Raw genomic sequence first — 19,407 nt, forward strand, 5'->3', positions numbered from 1 at the left:
TTGTGTTCCAAAAATGGGTACTGGCCGGCAGATGGACGGCGATGGCCGTTGAAGGCAGTGGTACAAAGCTTGGTCAGCATATTGCCATATGTGGTCTGCTTGAAGACATCGACCCCATCTGCCTAGGTTGATATCCTTACACTTGGAACGTGGTACTGCTGATGGGAACTAAATTTAAATTCAGTTCACCGAAGGTATCGAAAGGGATTTATAATATCCTCAACATTTCGCGGCCGTGTCAGCAACTGTATAAATATTAATTTTAATTTTAATAATCAACAGCCTCAGTTGCACCGTTTACCTCTAATTTACCCAGGTTTCAGTCGGGATAACCCAACCTTCTTCAGAATAACAGTAACTATCATTTGTCCATAGTGGACATCGTCAAGCTAAAGCTACAAATCCATAAATTATCTGGCACTGTCTCGACCCCACTTGGCGACCGCGATGCGGCAGCCACTAGTGTTGTACTCAGTTCCAGTACAGCACTCGTGGCTGCCGCACCGCGGTCGCCAAGTGGGGCCGAGGCAGTGCCAGATAAGTTTATAGTCTGACGATAATTTATGGATTTGTAGCTTTAGCTTGACGATGTCCACTATGGACAAACGATAGTTACTGTTATTCTGAAGAAGGTTGGGTTATCCCGACTGAAACCTGGGTAAATTAGAGGTAAACGGTGCAACTGAGGCTGTTGATTATTGAAATGAATAGGATTTATAATGGTTTTATGCTTTAAGTAAACACGAGCAGACGTGAAGACAGGACGTAAGTGTCTGACTAGCCAGAGAGGCCCAAACTGCCTTCCCGAGAACCAGTGTTCTCCTATGGGGGACCTCTCTGTTGTTTTGCCAATATGGTCAGTGACTGCGCACAACAAATGAGCCGGAGCCTTGTCTAAGGACCAGAAATTTGCTATTCTGCGGCACTGAGTTTCGCAGATCCTGGAAGAAACGTCAGAGAACTAAGCGTTAAAAAAGAATACTTTTCAAACGACACATTTTTGGCAATTGGGTATTGCACATGAGCAACGAAACTTGCGAAAAAATAATTCGATTATCGGGAGAGAGAGCTCGACGGACCCAGTCGAAAGTAAGAACACGTCCAAAGCGAATTTTGCGTAATAAGAAGGAAAACACGAGACTTAGATGTACTGCAACTGTGGGAGGCTTTTTAGTTGCACGTGATGTGAGATGGTACAGCTTCTGCTGAAGGCTCACGCTGGAGACCGATTGTGAAGCATAATTATCGGGCCAGCGTTATTTCTGCTAGACAGTTACTTCATTCTTGTCTGGCCTCGCTGCAACGTTCGTGCAGTCGTGTTGTTTCATTCCCAGATCTGCGTACAAAAACGAGATGGACGTATTCGTGGATCAAGTATGTTAGCGGCAAGAAACAATCAATGCTTTCTCTGCGCGGTAGCAATGGAGGTACTATCGAAGACAGTGCTGCCAAAGCAGAGTTACGAAACACAGGCTTCCGAATGCCTTCACAAGAGAAGACGAAGTAAATATTCCAGAATTCGAATCGAGAACAGCTGCCAACATGAGTAACGTAGAAGTAAATATCCTCGGAGTAGTGAAGTAACTTAAATCATTTAATAAAAGCAAGTCTTCTGGTGCAGACTGTATACCAATTAGGTTCCTTTCGGAGTATTCTGATGCATTAGCTCCATACTTAACTATCATATACAACCGTGCGCCCGATGAAAGATCCGCACCCAAAGACTGGAAAGTTGCACAGCTCACACCAATATTCAAGAAAGATTGTAGGCGTAATCCACTAAATTACAAGCCCATATCGTTAACGTCAATATGCAGCAAGATTTTAGAACATATACTGTGTTCGAACGTTATCAATTACCTCGAAGAAAACGGTCTATTGACACACAGTCAACATGGGTTTAGAAAACATCGTTCCTGTGAAACACAACTAGCTCTTTATTCACATGAAGTGTTCAGCGCTATTGACAAGGGATTTCAGATCGGTTCCGTATTTCTCGATTTCCGGAAGGCTTTTGACACGTACCACACAAGCGGCTCGTAGTGAAATTGCGTGCTTATGGAATATCGTCTCAGTTATGTCACTGGATTTGTGATTTCCTGTCCGAGAGGTCACAGTTCGTAGTAACTGACGGAAAGTCATCGAGTAAAACAGAAGTTATTTCTGGCGTTCCCCAAGGTAGTGTTATAGGCCCTTTGCTGTTCCTTATCTGTGTAAACGGTTTTGGAGACAATCTGAGCAGCCGTCTTCGGTTGTTTGCAGATGACGCTGTCGTTTATCGACTAGTAAAGTCATCAGAAGATCAAAACAAACTGCAAAACGATTTAGAAAAGATATCTGAATGGTGCGAAAAGTGGCAGTTGGCCCTAAATAACTAAAAGTGTGAGGTCATCCACATTAGTGCTAAAAGGAACTCGTTAAACTTCGGTTACACGATAAATCAGTCTAATCTAAAAATCGTAAATTCAACTAAATAGCTATGCATTACATTTACGAACAGCTTAAAGATGTTGTGGGGAAGGCTAACCGAAGACTGCGTTTTATTGGCAAGACACTTAGAAAATGTAACAGACCTACTAAGGAGACTGCCTACACTACGCTTGTCCGTGCTCTTTTAGAATACTGCTGCGCGGTGTGGGATCCTTACCAGATAGGACTGACGGAGTACATCGAAAAAGTTAAAAGAAAGGCAGCACGTTTTGTATTATCGCGAAATATGGGAGAGAAAGTCACAGAAATGATACAGGATTTGGGCTGGAAATCATTAAAAGAAAGGCGTTTTTCTTTGCGAAGGAATCTTCTCATGAAATTCCAATCACCAGGTTTCTCCTCCGAATGCGAAAAAATTTTGTTGGCACCGACCTACACAGGGAGAAACGATCACCACGATAAAATAAGGGAAATCAGAGCTCGTACGAAAAGATATAGGTGTTCATTCTTTCCGCGCCCTATACGAGATTGGAATAATAGAGAATTGTGAAGGTGGTTCGATGAACCTTCTGCCAGGCACTTGAAAGTAATTTGCAGAGTACCCATGTAGATATAGATGTAGATGAACAGAACGAACACTGCCAGATTGCTTTCGTCTGTCGTGATTTGAAACAACTGCCGCCTTTGTTAAGATAGGAGAAACAAAGAGGTGAAATCAGAAGCGCTAACTAATACGGACTGACAAACAGTAGAAACTCAAACTCTTTGTGTGCCTCGGGCATGGATGTGTGTGATGTCCTTAGGTTAGTTAGGTTTAAGTAGTTCTACGTTCTAGGGGACTTATGACCACAGCAGTTGAGTCCCATAGTGCTCAGAGCCATTTGAACCATTTTTTTCTCCGCGCCGGAGCGTTAAATAAGTTACCTTAAACTACTGGTGTCAATTGGTCGCAGTAAGGTTTCCATTCGCAGAATTGTTTCAGACCTGCAGTAAGCACGCGGTTGCGTGCTTGCGTGCTTACCCTCGTGCGAACAAAGTGTCCAGCAGTCTTTTGGGCTTGGGAACGTTGAGCAGAGGCATCATGCAGGAAGTCTCCACTGTGGTAAAGGAAAAGTAACAATAGGCGGTCCCCAGCAAAAGCCGTACAGGGGATAACTGTAATTACATTTACACCAAAAATGGCAAGGAACATTGCATTTCCGCATCTCGCTTCTCCGCACTTGACACTGGTACCAGTAAACCTCTCGTAGGACTTGAATTTTTGTGCAGTCTCTCTGCACCAACTGCATATTTCTTGTGTAGCAGCTTAGGGTCGAAGACAGAAAAAAAAACATAACTACCGAACATTTGGCTCCTTGGGATTTCTCATTTTCCAAAGATTTACACTGCCGAGTCCAATGCAGTTGTTCCTACCACAGGACACATTGTAGTTGTTGTGATCTTCAGTCCAGAGACTGGTTTGATGCAGCTCTCCATGCTACTCTATCCTGTGCAAGTTTCTTCATCTCCCAGTACCTACTGCAACCTACATCATTCTGAATCTGCTTAGTGTATTCATCTTTTGGTCTCCCTCTACGATTTTTACACTCCACGCTGCCCTCCAATACTAAATTTGTGATCCCTCGATGTCTCAGAACATGTCCTGCCAACCGATCCCTTCTCCTAGTCAAGTTGTGCCACAAGCTCCTCTTCTCCCCAATTCTATTCAATACCTCCTCATTAGTTATGTGATCTACCCATCTAATCTTCACAATTATTCTGTAGCGCTACATTTCGAAAGCTTCTATTCACTTCTTGTCCAAACTATTTATCGTCCATGTTTCACTTCCATACATGGCAACACTCCATACAAATACTTTCAGAAACGACTTCCTGACACTTAAATCTATACTCGATGTTAAGAAATTTCTCTTCTTCATAAACGCTTTGCCATTGCCAGTCTACATTTTATATCCTCTCTACTTCGACCATCATCAGTTATTTTGCTCCCCAAATAGCAAAGCTCATTTACTACTTTAAGTGTCTCATTTCCTAATCTAATTTCCTCAGCATAACCCGACTTAATTTGACTAGATTCCATTATCCTCGTTGTTTTTGTTTATGTTCATCTTATATCCTCCTTTCAAGACACTGTCCTGTCCGTTCAACTGCTCTTCCAGACCCTTTGCTGTCTATGACAGAATTACAATGTCATCGGCGAACCTCAAAGTTTTTGTTTCTTCTCCATGGATTTTGATTCCTACTCTGAATTTTTCTTTTGTTACCTTTACGGCTTGCTCAATATACAGATTGAATAACATCGGGGATAGGCTACAACCCTGACTCACTCCCTTCCTAACCATTGCTTCGCTTTCATGCCCCTCGACTCTTATAACTGCCATCTGGTATCTGTACAGATTGTAAAGAGCCTTTCGCTCCCTGTATTTTGCCACCTTCAGAATTTGAAAGAGAGTATTCCAGTCAACATTATCAAAAGATTTCTCTAAGTCTACAAATGCTAGAAACGTAGATTTGCCTTTCCTTAATCTATCTTCTAAGATAAGTCGTAGGGTCAGTATTGCCTCACGTGTTCCAACATTTCTACGGAATCCAAACAGATCTTCCCTGAAGTCGGCTTCTACCAGTTTTTCCATTCGTCTGTAAGGAATTCGTGTTAGTATTTTGCAGCCGTGACTTATTAAACTGTTAGTTCGGTAATTTTCACATTTGTCAACACCTGCTTTCTTTGGGGTTGGAACAGGACACAGCCATTTTAATCCTCAGCGTTAACCTTACAGCACACACAGGACGTCAAATTAAACACCTTTCAGCCGTCCAGTTTCCAAACTTTTGTATCTGGCTATCAGTTTCAGTGTTTTAGTACGCCATCTTCAGGCCCCTGACCGATGCGTGGGAAGAACCTATCTCGGTTCTTATCAAAACAATGGCCAGCAATACTGGTATTAGTAGATCTTTGCTATAGCGATCACTTCAACAATCGTCTGCTGACTGTTCTGATCAGAACCGAGGTAGAATCTTCCCACACCTCGGTCAGGGTCCTGAAGCTGGGTAGTAAAACGCTGAAACTGGTAGCCAAATAAAATAAGTTCGGAAACTGGACGGCTGAAAGGTGTTTAACTTGACATTCTATACCGAACAGCCGAGTCCCGCAACCATCTCTAAAAAGATGGAAATACAGAGATTTATAGCAGATAACTGTTAACTACTTGCGATGCCTTGAGGTGATGCGCAGACCATCTTGTCACAACACATCGTCGTCAGCTGGTCACACCTCTAGCCTGAAAGCGCCACCTCTGGTTCGCATAGACAGTAATTTCGACAGTAGGCGCTATATTTCCGATGTATTAAGTCTAGTGGCAGTGCCTTATATTAGAAGTCTCTGTGACATTGTTTTCCAACAAGACAACACAAGACCTCTCGTTGCCTTGCTGTCCTGACCTCCTTCGACGTAGAAGTTGCTCGACTGTTACCCTGGCCAGCAAGTTCCCCAGATATCTCATCCACTGAAAACATGTGATCATGGGTAGCCGGGAGAATGACACGTCAGTATTCGCCAACCGCAAAGATTGATGAACTCTGGTATGATGCAGAAATGAAACACCATGGAGTGGCGTACACTTATATGTCATCGCATCTCTATTCGGTTCGATGCCTACTCGAATTAGAATCATTCTTGCTGCCGCAGGTGACAGCTCTATGTACTAAAATTCAGACCCGGTGCAACCTCAAATCACCCACAAAGTTGACCGTTTATTCTTTCTACAACATTGTATACACTCCATAAGTAATTTTTTTTGTTGTTGTTATCCTTCCTGGTATTTCAGTTTTAATGTCCAGCAGTGTACTTTGGTTACATCCCTGCAGATGGTGCACTTAACATTCTTTTAAATTAGATTTTAGCTGAATTTCCATTATTCCTCAAACACGGCTGTTGTTAGAGCTCCAAAACTAATCGATAATGATTACTTCTTCATTTTTCCATTATTCCACTGAATTGTCGGTATCTGTGTTAGTACATTCGCATTATGAAAGTGTGATACTTTGCATCCCTTTTGGAGCTGCAGACATCTGCAATCGACCAGTATTCCTGACACGAAAGCACGCTAAACACATTGTTATCTTGACTGACCGCCATCTAAGCAAACTGCCGTCCTACCGAAAAACTAATAACTGCTGCCCAAAGAGTGAAGAGTTGCAGAAAAGTGACTGCTGGGAAGAACACGTAAGGTTTACAACAGCTGAATATTCACGATCAGTTAAAGCGAGCCTCTGCTTGGGCATCTGGTTTCAAGGATAATGACATTCCAGTCGACGCTTCCAGAATATATGCCACTAATTCCCGAACAGAAGTTGTGGACGTTTCACACCGTGCAACAGTAATAATTTTTAAACAACTACATCTACATCTACGTCTGCATGGATACTCTGCAAATCACAAGTTCCTGGCAGACGGTTCATCGAACTACCTTCACAATAATTCCGTGTCATTCCACTCTCGAACAGTACTCGGAAAAAACGAACACCTATATCTTTTCGTACGAACTCTAATTTCCTTTATTTTATTATGATGATCGTTTCTCCCTATGTAGATCGGCGTCAGAAAAATATTTTTGCATTTGGAGGAGAAATTTGTGATTCAAATTTCGTGAGAAGATTCCGCCGCAACGAAAAACGCCTTTTTCTTAAGATGTCCATCCCAAATCCTGTATCATGTTCTTCACACTCTCTCTCCTATTTTGCGATAATATAAAACGTGCTTCTGTTCATTAAACTTTCTCGATGTACTCCCAGACTGCGCAGCAGTATTCTAAAAGAGGACGGACAAGCGTAGTGTAGGCAGTCTGTTAGTAGATCTCTTACATTTTCTAAGCGTCCTGCCAATAAAACGCCGTCTTTGGTTCGCCTTCCCCATAACATTTTCTATGTGTTCCTTCCAATTTAAGTTGTTAGTAATTGTAATTCCTAGGTATTTAGTTGAATTTACGGCCTTTAGATTAGACTGATTTATAATTTAACCGAAGTTTAACGGATTCCTCTTAGCACTCATGTGGATGACCTCACACTTTTCATGTATTTAGGGTCAACTGCCAATTTTCGCGCCGTACCGATATCTTTTCTAAATCTTTTTGCAATTTGTTTTGATTTTCTGATGAGTATACTGGGCGATGAAGGACAGCGTCATCTGCAAACAACCTAAGGCGGCTACTCAGATTGTCCCCTAAATCCTTTATATAGATAAGGAACAGCAGAGGGCCTATAACAATACCTTGGGGAACGCAACTCGATGATTTTCCGTCAGTTAGTACGAACTGTGACCTCTCTGACAGGAAATCACGGTTCAAACGGTTCAAATGGCTCTGAGCACTATGGGACTTAACATCTGAGGTCATCAGTCCCCTAGAACTACTTAAACCTAACTAACCTAAGGACATCACACACATCCATGCCCGAGGCAGGATTCGAACCTGCGACCGTAGCGGTCGCGCGGTTCCAGACTGAAGCGCCTAGAACCGCTCGGCCACTTCGGCCGGCTAGGAAATCACGAATCCAGTCACATAACTGCGACGTTAGCCCACAAGCACGCAATTTCACTACAAGCCGTTTGTGTGGTACAGTGTCAAAAGCCTTTTGGAAATCCGTTAGAAACCCATTTTCAATAGCACTCAAAACTTCGTGTGTATAAAGATCTAGCTGTGTTTCACAAGAACAATATTTTCTAAATCCGTGTTGACTGTTTGTCAAGAGGCCGTTCTCTTCGAGGTGATTCAAAACAGGCGATAGACTAGATCAGAGGGTGATTCAATGAAAAAAATCTCCTCGTATACTGACTGAGAAACCGAGCGAGGTGGCGCAGTGGTTAGACACTGGTCTCGCATTCGGGAGGACGACGGTTCAATCCCGCGTCCGGCCGTCCTGATTTAGGTTTTCCTTGATTTCCCTAAATCGCTCCAGGCAAATGCCGGGATGGTTCCTTTCAAAGGGCACGGCCGACTTCCTTCCCCGTCCTTCCCTAATCCGATGAGACCGATGACCTCGCTGTCTGGTCTCCTTCCCCAAAACAACCAACCAACCAACTGACTGACTGAGAATGCTGCCTTGTGTTTGTATCAACAGTTCAGTAAATAAATCGTGCATTCTGAATTATGTTATACATTAGCAACCTTCTTTTGCAGTGGATCATTATATTGCAGAAGGTACTGAGGTGTGTCGCGTGTTGCCTTACAGCTGGTGGAGATCGTGGGCTCGGTGCTCGATCGTCCACTGATCAAGCAGGAGTTCACCGGCAGGTATGACGCCATCGTCGACATGCTGGATGCCGAGGTCACCACCTCAGAGGTAAAGCTGCTAAAATATTTCTGCAAAATGTGTTAATTAGTTCGACATTATAGCCTACCACGTAGTAATGACTCTGATTAAAAATTGATCATACTAGGAAACTTTACGCTAAACCGTGTAGCATTATCCTTGATAATGGCCTTCATTCGGGAAAGGGGAGAGGCTGGTATACTGTTGTTGTTGTTGTGGTCTTCAGTCCTGAGACTGGTTTGATGCAGCTCTCCATGCTACTCTATCCTGTGCAAGCTTCTTCATCTCCCAGTACCTTCTGCAGCCTACATTCTTCTGAATCTGCTTAGTGTATTCATCTCTTGGTCTCCCTCTACAATTTTTACTCTCCACGCTGCCCTCCAATACTAAATTGGTGATCCCTCGATGTCTCAGAACATGTCCTACCAACCGATCCCTTCTTCCAGTCAAGTTGTGCCACAAGCTCCTCTTCTCCTCAATTCTATTCAATACCTCCTCATTAGTTATGTGATCTACCCATATAACCTTCAGCATTCTTCTGTAGCACCACATTTCGAAAGCTTCTATTCTCTTCTTGTCTAAACTATTTATCGTCCATGTTTCACTTCCATACATGGCTACACTCCATACAAATACTTTCAGAAACGACTTCCTGACACTTAAATCTATACTCGATGTTAACAAATTTTTCTTCTTCAGAAACGCTTTCGTCGCCATTGCCAGTCTACATTTTATATCCTCTCTACTTCCACCATCATCAATTATTTTGCTCCCCAAATGGCAAAACTCCTTTACTACTTTAAGTGTCTCATTTCCTAATCTAATTCCCTCAGCATCACCCGACTTAATTCGACTACATTTCATCATCGTCGTTTTGCTTTTATTGATGTTCATCTTATACCTTCCTTTCAAGACACTGTCCATTCCGTTCAACTGCTCTACCAGGTCCTTTGCTGTCTCCGACAGAATTACAATGTCATCGGCGAATCTCAAAGTTTTTATTTCTTCTCCATGGATTTTAATTCCTACTCCGAATTTTTCATGTGTTTCCTTTACTCCTTGCTCAATATACAGATTGAATAACATCGGGGAGAGGCTAAAACCCTGTCTCACTCCCTTCCCAACCACTGCTTCCCTTTCATACCCCTCAACTCTTCTAACTGCCATCTGGTTACTGTACAAATTGTAAATAGCCTTTCGCTCCCTGTATTTTACCCCTGCCACCTTCAGAATTTGAAAGAGAGTATCCCAATCAACATTGTTAAAAGCTTTCTCTAAGTCTACTAACGTAGGTTTGCCTTTCCTTAATCTTTCTTCTAAGATAAGTCGTATGGTCAGTATTGCCTCATGTGTTCCAACATTTCTACGGAATCCAAACTGATCTTCCCTGAAGTCGGCTTCTATCAGTTTTTCCATTCGTCTGTAAAGAATTCGCGTTAGTACTTTGCAGCTGTGACTTATTAAACCGATGGTTCGGTAATTTTCACATCTGTCAACACCTGCTTTCTTTGGGATTGGAATTATTGTTTCAGATGGCTCTGAGCACTATGGGACTCAACATCTGAGGTCATCAGTCCCCTAGAACTTAGGACTACTTAAACCTAACTACCCTAAGGACATCACACACATCCATGCCCGAGGCAGGATTCGAACCTGCGACCGTAGCAGTCACGCGGTTCCGGACAGAAGCGCCTAGAACAGCACGGCCACCGCGGCCGGCGATATGAAGGTCCAAAAATACCTGTGTCACTGTTTTTCCCGTAACCTCCGATGTCAATACATAAAAAATTACAATCTGCTCCAATGAATGCCAAAAGAACTACAGAATACTTTTTAAAGTAGCGGTGGTATTTAGAGTCACTGTTATTTGGAAATTTCATACTTACATGTTTTCCGTCAATACTGCCTTTGCAAATTGGAAATCCTCACAGTATTTCATATTCTTCAGTAGACGTCTTCCAGGTTCCCTCTGTTGGTGAATGCACTTATACACTCCTGGAAATTGAAATACGAACACCGTGAATTCATTGTCCCAGGAAGGGGAAACTTTATTGACACATTCCTGGGGTCAGATACATCACATAATCACACTGACAGAACCACAGGCACATAGACACAGGCAACAGAGCATGCACAATGTCGGCACTAGTACAGTGTATATCCACCTTTCGCAGCAATGCAGGCTGCTATTCTCCCATGGAGACGATCGTAGAGATGCTGGATGTAGTCCTGTGGAACGGCTTGCCATGCCATTTCCACCTGGCGCCTCAGTTTGACCAGCGTTCGTGCTGGACGTGCAGACCGCGTGAGACGACGCTTCATCCAGTCCCAAACATGCTCAATGGGGGACAGATCCGGAGATCTTGCTGGCCAGGGTAGTTGACTTACACCTTCTAGAGCACGTTGGGTGGCACGGGATACATGCGGACGTGCATTGTCCTGTTGGAACAGCAAGTTCCCTTGCCGGTCTAGGAATGGTAGAACGATGGGTTCGATGACGGTTTCGATGTACCGTGCACTATTCAGTGTCCCCTCGACGATCACCAGTGGTGTACGGCCAGTGTAGGAGATCGCTCCCCACACCATGATGCCGGGTGTTGGCCCTGTGTGCCTCGATCGTATGCAGTCCTGATTGTGGCGCTCACCTGCACGGCGCCAAACACGCATACGACCATCATTGGCACCAAGGCAGAAGCGACTCTCATCGCTGAAGACGACACGTCTCCATTCGTCCCTCCATTCACGCCTGTCGCGACACCACTGGAGGCGGGCTGCACGATGTTGGGGCATGAGCGGACGACGGCCTAACGGTGTGCGGGACCGTAGCCCAGCTTCATGGAGACGGTTGCGAATGGTCCTCGCCGATACCCCAGGAGCAACAGTGTCCCTAATTTGCTGGGAAGTGGCGGTGCGGTCCCCTACGGCACTGCGTAGGATCCTACGGTCTTGGCGTGCATCCGTGCGTCGCTGCGGTCCGGTCCCAGGTCGACGGGCACGTGCACCTTCCGCCGACCACTGGCGACAACATCGATGTACTGTGGAGACCTCACGCCCCACGTGTTGAGCAATTCGGCGGTACGTCCACCCGGCCTCCCGCATGCCCACTATACGCCCTCGCTCAAAGTCCGTCAACTGCACATACGGTTCACGTCCACGCTGTCGCGGCATGCTACCAGTGTTAAAGACTGCGATGGAGCTCCGTATGCCACGGCAAACTGGCTGACACTGACGGCGGCGGTGCACAAATGCTGCGCAGCTAGCGCCATTCGACGGCCAACACCGCGGTTCCTGGTGTGTCCGCTGTGCCGTGCGTGTGATCATTGCTTGTACAGCCCTCTCGCAGTGTCCGGAGCAAGTATGGTGGGTCTGACACACAGGTGTCAATGTGTTCTTTTTTCCATTTCCAGGAGTGTATATTGCTTCCCCCTGCTTATACTTCCCGAGGAGATCACGAATGTAAAATTAGAGCGTGCACGGAGGCTTTCAGACAGTCGTTCTTCCCGCGAACCATACGCGATTGGAACAGAAAAGGGAGGTAATGACAGTGGCACGTAAAGTGCCCTCCGCCACACACCGTTGGGTAGCTTGCGGAGTATAAATGTAGATGTAGATGTAGAAACTGCGATACTGCAATGAGGCACTGCAGTACGGTATTTCGTGTCACGACAAGGCCGCGACAATAATTGTAACCTCCTCCCTGTGCGGGAATCAAGGGCAGTTGTGCGAGAACTGGATGTAGATACACGGTGACATACGGCAGTGTGAGTCGATCCCCGAGACAGGGTCGGATGGCCGACACAGTTATGGCGACTGCTCGCGTGAAGCGGGAAATCCGGGTTCATGTCCCAGTCCTGTACAAATTTTAACTGTCACCAATACATTGTGCTGCTGGAGTCTGATCACATTCGCAATTGCAAATACATTTCTTGCAGCAGTTTTAATAATCTATCTGAAGCGCCAAAAAGACTGATATAGGCATGCGTATTCAAATGCAGAGATATGTAAACAGACAGGATATGGCGCTGCAGTCGGCAACGCCTGTATAAGACAAGTGCCTGGCGCAGTTGTTAGATCGGTTACTGCTGCTGCAACGGCAGCTTATCAAGATTTAAATGAAACTTGAAACCCTAAAGATTTAAGTGAGTTTGAACGTGGTGTTATAGTCGACGTACAGCATTTCCGAGACAGCGATGAAGTGGTGACTTTCCCGTACGACCATTTCAAGTGTGTGTACACCTGAATATCAAGAATCCGGTAAAACATAAAATCTCCGATATCGCTGCGGCCAGAAAAAGATCCTGCAAGAACCGGACCAACGAAGATTGAAGACAATCGTTCAACGTGACAGAAGTGCAACCCTTCCACAAATTTCTGTAGATTTCAATGCTGGGCCATCAACAAGTGTCAGCGTGCGAACTATTTACATCTACTACATCTACATAGTTACTCTGCAATTCACACTTAAGCGCCTGGCAGAGGGTTCATCGAATCATTTTCATACTACTGCTCTACCACTCGACTCTCGTTTGGCGCCTGGGAAAAAGGAACACCTAAATCTTTCCGTTCGAGCTTTGATCTATTCAAATTGGCAGTTGGCCCCGCATATGGAGTTTTTTGTTTTTGTCGATACCGTATCGAATATTGAGGATGAAGACAGTAACCAAAATCGGCATGAAATTGACAAGACACACGTTAATGAAGGGGAACAATATGAAGAACAACCGCCTGAAGATGTAGCTTCGCAACCTCAAGGTGGAAATATTGATCCTGTGGACCTATTACCAAAAAACGAAGCAAAAGCTAACAGCAAAACAGCTCGTACCAAAAGAAAAGTGTTCGAGTAACGCTGTTCTAGAGTACCTAAAACGTAGAAGAACTGATCCAAATGTGGATGACATTGACATTATTTTTCAAGGCTACACCCAGACTCTGAAGCAATTTTCACCAAACAGCCATGCGAACATTAAAATTGCCACAAACATGGCTGAAGAGGAAATGCTGCATTAGCAGGAACAAATATTCCCTTCCAAATGTTCGCACTCATATTTTCGACGTTCCTCGAGTTACTCGCATGCCGCTCAATCTCTACCATTTCCTGAACTAACAACACATTATAATCAGTCATCAGAAGTGAGACCATTTATAAAATAATTACAACTCATGTTTCATGTAAGTTTGTACATTACTATATCAATAAATTTTACTTCATTAAGTAAATACAGCAAAATCAAAAAACGGCCAAACTTTTTCCATACTGTCATTTTGTATTTTTTTGCCACTTTGAACTGTTTTGGTCTTCTTGGTTCTCAAACACTTGCCATATGTGTCCTTTATATTCCTCCATTTCTTCTTAAGGTGTTCACCTAACAGGAGCTTTTAGGTATTTGGTAACTGGGGATTCCTATAGCACAACCGGATACAGTTTTCGCATCAAGTTTTGAATAGCTGGACACGTTGTAAAGCAATGTGTAAGCGAATACAGGAAATATAGGTGCATGATCCAACAGAGGGAATATGGAAGATCTCTGCGGCATAGTGTGAAACTGTGAGGGTTTCCAAATTTCAGAGGAAGTATTGATGGAAAACATGTAATTATCAAATGATTTCATAATTACATGTCATTGCAAGTCGTTCTTCAGGCCATGTTGGTTCACAATTAGTATATTCAAGACACATAGGAATTAGTGACATCAGCTACCATTGGGCACTGATTTATAGCAACGAGAAAATTTGTGCCGGACTACGATTTGAACCCTGATATCCTGCTTACTAGGCAGAGCGCTGACCACTATGCCATATGGGCGCAGTGGTCAACACAACTTCACGGACTATCCTAGCACACCTTTCAGTGGGTGGATAAGTTCAGAATTTGGGTGTGATAGGAGGCGTGTTCTAGTGCAGTCCATGCAGCTAGGTGTGTAGGTGTGTTGACCACTGTGTCCGGACGGGAGAGTGGTCACTGGGTGTTGTGTGATGTCCTTAGGTTAGTTAGGTTTAAGAAGTTCTAAGTTCTAGTGGTCTGATGACCGTAGATGTTAAGTCCCATAGTGCTCAGAGCCATTTGAACCATTTTTGAGAGTGCTCAGCACATCTACCTAGTAATCAGGAGACCTGGGTTCAGATCCCAGTCCGGCACAGATCTTCAACTTTCCCCGTTGATATAATCAATGCCTACAGGCAGCTAATGTCTTTAATACCTTTGTGTCTTAATTCATAATGGCTGTTGGATCAGCATGGTCTCTGTTCTTTTGGACATGTCCATAAGAACAGACACCACATATACGTAGTTGATGTATTGCTTTTTAATGACATTCTTAATTAAATTACAAATTTCATCAGAACAGTCAGGTGTCAATCTGAAGTAAATGTAAAATCTTTTAATATCTCTACGGAGCGCAAACATGGGGATGCGATATTCCTCGAAGTTGTACGTTTTGTATTAATTTCATGTAGGACTATTCTTATTCTTAGTTTCCTGAAAAAATACAATTTATAAGAATCATGGTACACCCTGGTAATTTACTGTCTTATTGCTTATTATTCTAATAACTTACTTAGCATATTGATTCTCTTCAGCTAGAGCTAGTAACGAGAGCCTCTTCTTCATCTGAAGACATTAAATAAAACACAATCTTAGCTCAAACATTTTAAAAAAGTTTATTGTTTTGAGTGAAACTCCCGTGTAGCAAAAGTTCCCCGATAATTACGCAGGAAGAAGCCTAGAAAATGACATTCTCGTTCCCACTGAGGTGACACTCGCGAATTGGAATTCTCGCTACTTCTGTCCCGCTTTGAGGTGAGTGGACCTTAAGACTGGGTGATTTAGCGAGCCTGTCGACGTGTGATAGGGTACCTGGTTGTTCGTCAAACCAGAAACGTATGCGTGCGGTCCTGAGAACCAGGCTGTTGTCTTCTTAGAAGGCAGCAGAGTCCATAGCATACTTATCTGCTACTATGGATAGGACAGGGCAACACTTGGTCACCGAGAATGTTACGAAAACATTCTTTCATTCATGTCAATGGTAATCCGCATGAGTGAGTCCAAGTCGCGTTATGAAAAGCCGCCCCAAAACATCACGGAATCACCCCTGGTCTCAACTACACCTTCCGCGCATCACCGCTTAAACACATTGCACCTTCAGTCCACTCGACGCCTTTCGTAATTTCAAAAGGCAAAATCGGGAATCGTCGGGCCACATCACACGCCTCCATCCAGCTGCTCTCAAGTTTCTATGAAGTTTGGCCCAGTGAAGAGGGTAAAGCTATTTTTTTTTTTTTTTTTTTTTTTTTTTTTTTTGCCACTGGGAGCTATGGCCTTTGTTAAGAACCCCAAAATGCCCATTGTGCCACTACTTCTGCAATGTTCCCTCGGAAAGTCGTTGAAAGGCACCTGCATTCACTGAGAGCAGCAATTTCTGTCATGGTGAAAGCATTCTGACTGACACTGCGTGACAGACGCAGATGCACCAGCTCACTCTCATGGCTTATGCCAACGGTGAAGGGTCACGTGAGTGCGTGGTACCAATTCAGTACCATCTACAGCTACCAGTGTGCTCGTTTAACGGCGTGACTAGTCTCATATTTTAAACAGGACACATTTCCTCACAACTATTTCGATTATATTACCTCATGTCGCTGTGATAACAAATAAAAGAATTATTATTATTAACATTATACGAGGGGTGTTCAATAACTAATGCAAGGTAGATTTTTTTGTGAAAGCATGTTGATTTTAGCGGAGGGTAAAAGTCATAGAGGGAGACCAAGAGATGAATACACTAAGCAGATTCAGAAGGACGTAGGTTGCAGTAAGTACTGGGAGATGAAGAAGCTTGCACAGGCTAGAGTAGCATGGAGAGCTGCATCAAACCAGTCTCAGGACTGAAGACCACAACAACAACATGTTGGTTTTATTGAGAATACAAATGCACCATATTACCACCCACTCTTTTGGTTACAGAACCCCATTTTTGAACATAATTTCCTTACAACGCAACGTCGACCGGCGTGGCCGAGCGGTTCTAGGCTCTTCAGTCTAGAACCACGCGACCGCTACGGTCGCAGGTTCGAATCCTGCCTCGGGCATGGATGTGTGTGATGTCCTTAGGTTAGTTAGGTTTAAGTAGTTCTGAGTTCCAGGGGACTGATGAACTCCGATGTTAAGTCCCATAGTGCCCAGAGCCATTTGTACCATTTTTTTTCAACACGACGGCCTAATACCACCTTAGTGGAAAGGCTTGTATGCTCGCATGGTATCACTCTACTGAACGAAGTCGGGGCTGCGTTAATAATCTCTGCCTCATCCACGTACTGCTTCGCGCGGAGTGCACCCTTCATTGGGCCAACATATGGACGTCGTAAGGTCCGAGTCTGAACTGTAGAATGGATGAAGTTTTTGAGCTACTTTCGGGTGCGCAGACTTGTGGGTGGCCTTAAACAGTCACGTGAAAGGAAAAGTTCGTTCGCATTTTTTGGCGAAGAAAACGCTGAAGTCGTTTCTTCATTTTCCTAAGGGGAGTACAGTACACTTCGAAGTTGATCGTTGCACCATGAAGAGGGCGTCAAACAGAATAACCCCTTCAGACTCCCAGAAGAGCGTTTCCATGACTTTACGCGCTGAGATTGCAGCTGTGAGCTTTTTCTTCAGAGGAGAGGTTGTGTGGTGATACTGCACAGACTGCCGTTTTGTTTCAGATTTAAAGTGTTGAACCAATGTTTCAGCTTCTGAGACGATATTCGACAAAAAAATTGTTACGATCAGCCCCGTGACGCGGAAACACTTCCTCACAGATGCTCCGTCGCTGCCCTTTATGGTCTTCTCACAGGCGAAAAGGAATCCTGGGGACACACGCCTTTGAATGCCCCAGCGAGTGGACAAGTGTGTCAGCACTACCAACAGAGGCATCCAGTTGTGCAGTGAGGTGTTTACTGTGACCCATCGAGCACTTCGAATGAGAGTTCCGCACGTCCCAACACTGCAGGAGTCACAGCTGTGTGCCGCCGTTTAGCACGCGTGAGATCGGTGAGGTTTGTGCGACGTTTTTGCGATAGTGACAGGCCCTCGCCCAACGACTCACCGTGCTTTTGTTCACTGTCTGATTGCCCTAGACATTCTGCAAGCGCCTATGACTATTGCGGTGCTCTGTTGGTAGCAGACACAACCCAGCCCCAATAAGAGAAGAAATTGAGAAAAAGGAGATTTTTAAAAATATTCTTAATAATTATGATTTATACTGTGAAGGAACACAGCTCGCTGTCGTACTCACCGAAGATGGTGATGCGAGGTAGCGCAGAACCGCGATTCATCGTTGAACACTGTGCGAAGCCATTTATCACCAGTCCATGCTTCCCGACCAACTGCAATTGAGCACACAAACGGCAGTTATTTGCGTAAATTGTTATCGATATAGTTTTTAAATACCTTTGCTTTTCGTGTTTTTATTATGTTAAGTTCAACTGCAGTGACTTAACAGATAGTTCCTCCCATAATGACGTCAACAAACGGAAAAATGCAATTGCGGATCGTATATTCCACTTTGTAATCAGTGAAATAACAAAACATACTACCTCAACCCGTGAAGTTTCGTTTCCTTTGATCCTCCCCCTCCGTGTGCTTCCTTAATGTACGAAGGGCAGTCCCTCATAACATAATTTTCGCCGTTCAGGTGCCAAATTGAACAGCAATCAGCTCCAAAATAATACGCGATTTTGGTTCAGATGGTTCAAATGGCTCTGAGCACTATGGGACTTAACATCTATGGTCATCAGTCCCCTAGAACTTTGAACTACTTAAACCTAACTAACCTAAGGACATCACACAACACCCAGTCATCACGAGGCAAAGAAAATCCCTGACCCCGCCGGGAATCGAACCCGGCCGCGGGAAGCGAGAACCCGATGTTGGTGCCGGCGTGTAAACATAACCATTCGTATCTGGCGAGTCTCACAACCTGTCACGCATAATACACCAGGACCGTTGCAGTAAACTCACTTCCCATGACTAATCGATTGATACAAGATGGTCACGCTTGTAAAAAGGATTTAAAGATTTGGCGCTGACCGTGACTGGTACATGTCAGACGTCACTTTCGTAGCAGTGCACAAGGCGCTGACTGTAAAACCTTAAACTCTAAGTGTTCCAGCGGCCGGTCTCACTCGTAGCAGGGCCGGAACACGATATCATCCTTACCCCCTCCAAAACCAAAAGATGGTGGTGCGAGGTAGTGCAGCACCGCGATTCATCAGGGCACGGGAACATCCAAACGAAGCCGTTTACTTCCTGTTGTTAACTGCACCTACGCATTGGGCGGTAATTCCCTAGCCCATCCGCTGCTAGTTTCTGACCAATGGCCCGGGAGAAAAAGATTGAATAATCAATGAAAGGATAACGTTCTACGAGTCGGGGCGTGGAATGTCAGAAGCTTGAACGTGGTAGGGAAACTAGAAAATATGAAAAGGGAAATGCAAAGGCTCAATCTAGATATAGTAGGGGTCAGTGAAGTGAAGTGGAAGGAAGACAAGGATTTCTGGTCAGATGAGTATCGGGTAATATCAACAGCAGCAGAAAATGGTATAACAGGTGTAGGATTCGTTATGAATAGGAAGGTAGGGCAGAGGGTGGGTTACTGTGAACAGTTCAGTGACCGGGTTGTTCTAATCAGAATCGACAGC

At 44.4% G+C, this 19,407-nt stretch overlaps 1 protein-coding gene across 1 annotated transcript in view; it reads left to right on the plus strand.

Annotated features, from left to right (window-relative positions):
• The window catches only part of LOC126176568 (dynein beta chain, ciliary), a 790,269-nt gene that overhangs the window by 143,103 nt on the left and 627,759 nt on the right, over positions 1-19,407 (plus strand). The window contains exon 11 of the mRNA XM_049923728.1: positions 8,656-8,766. Coding sequence (XP_049779685.1) covers positions 8,656-8,766 — 111 coding nt within the window. The remainder of the gene's footprint in view (positions 1-8,655; positions 8,767-19,407) is intronic.

Source organism: Schistocerca cancellata, chromosome 3, assembly GCF_023864275.1.
Source record: "Schistocerca cancellata isolate TAMUIC-IGC-003103 chromosome 3, iqSchCanc2.1, whole genome shotgun sequence".
Taxonomy (NCBI): Eukaryota; Metazoa; Arthropoda; class Insecta; order Orthoptera; family Acrididae; genus Schistocerca; species Schistocerca cancellata.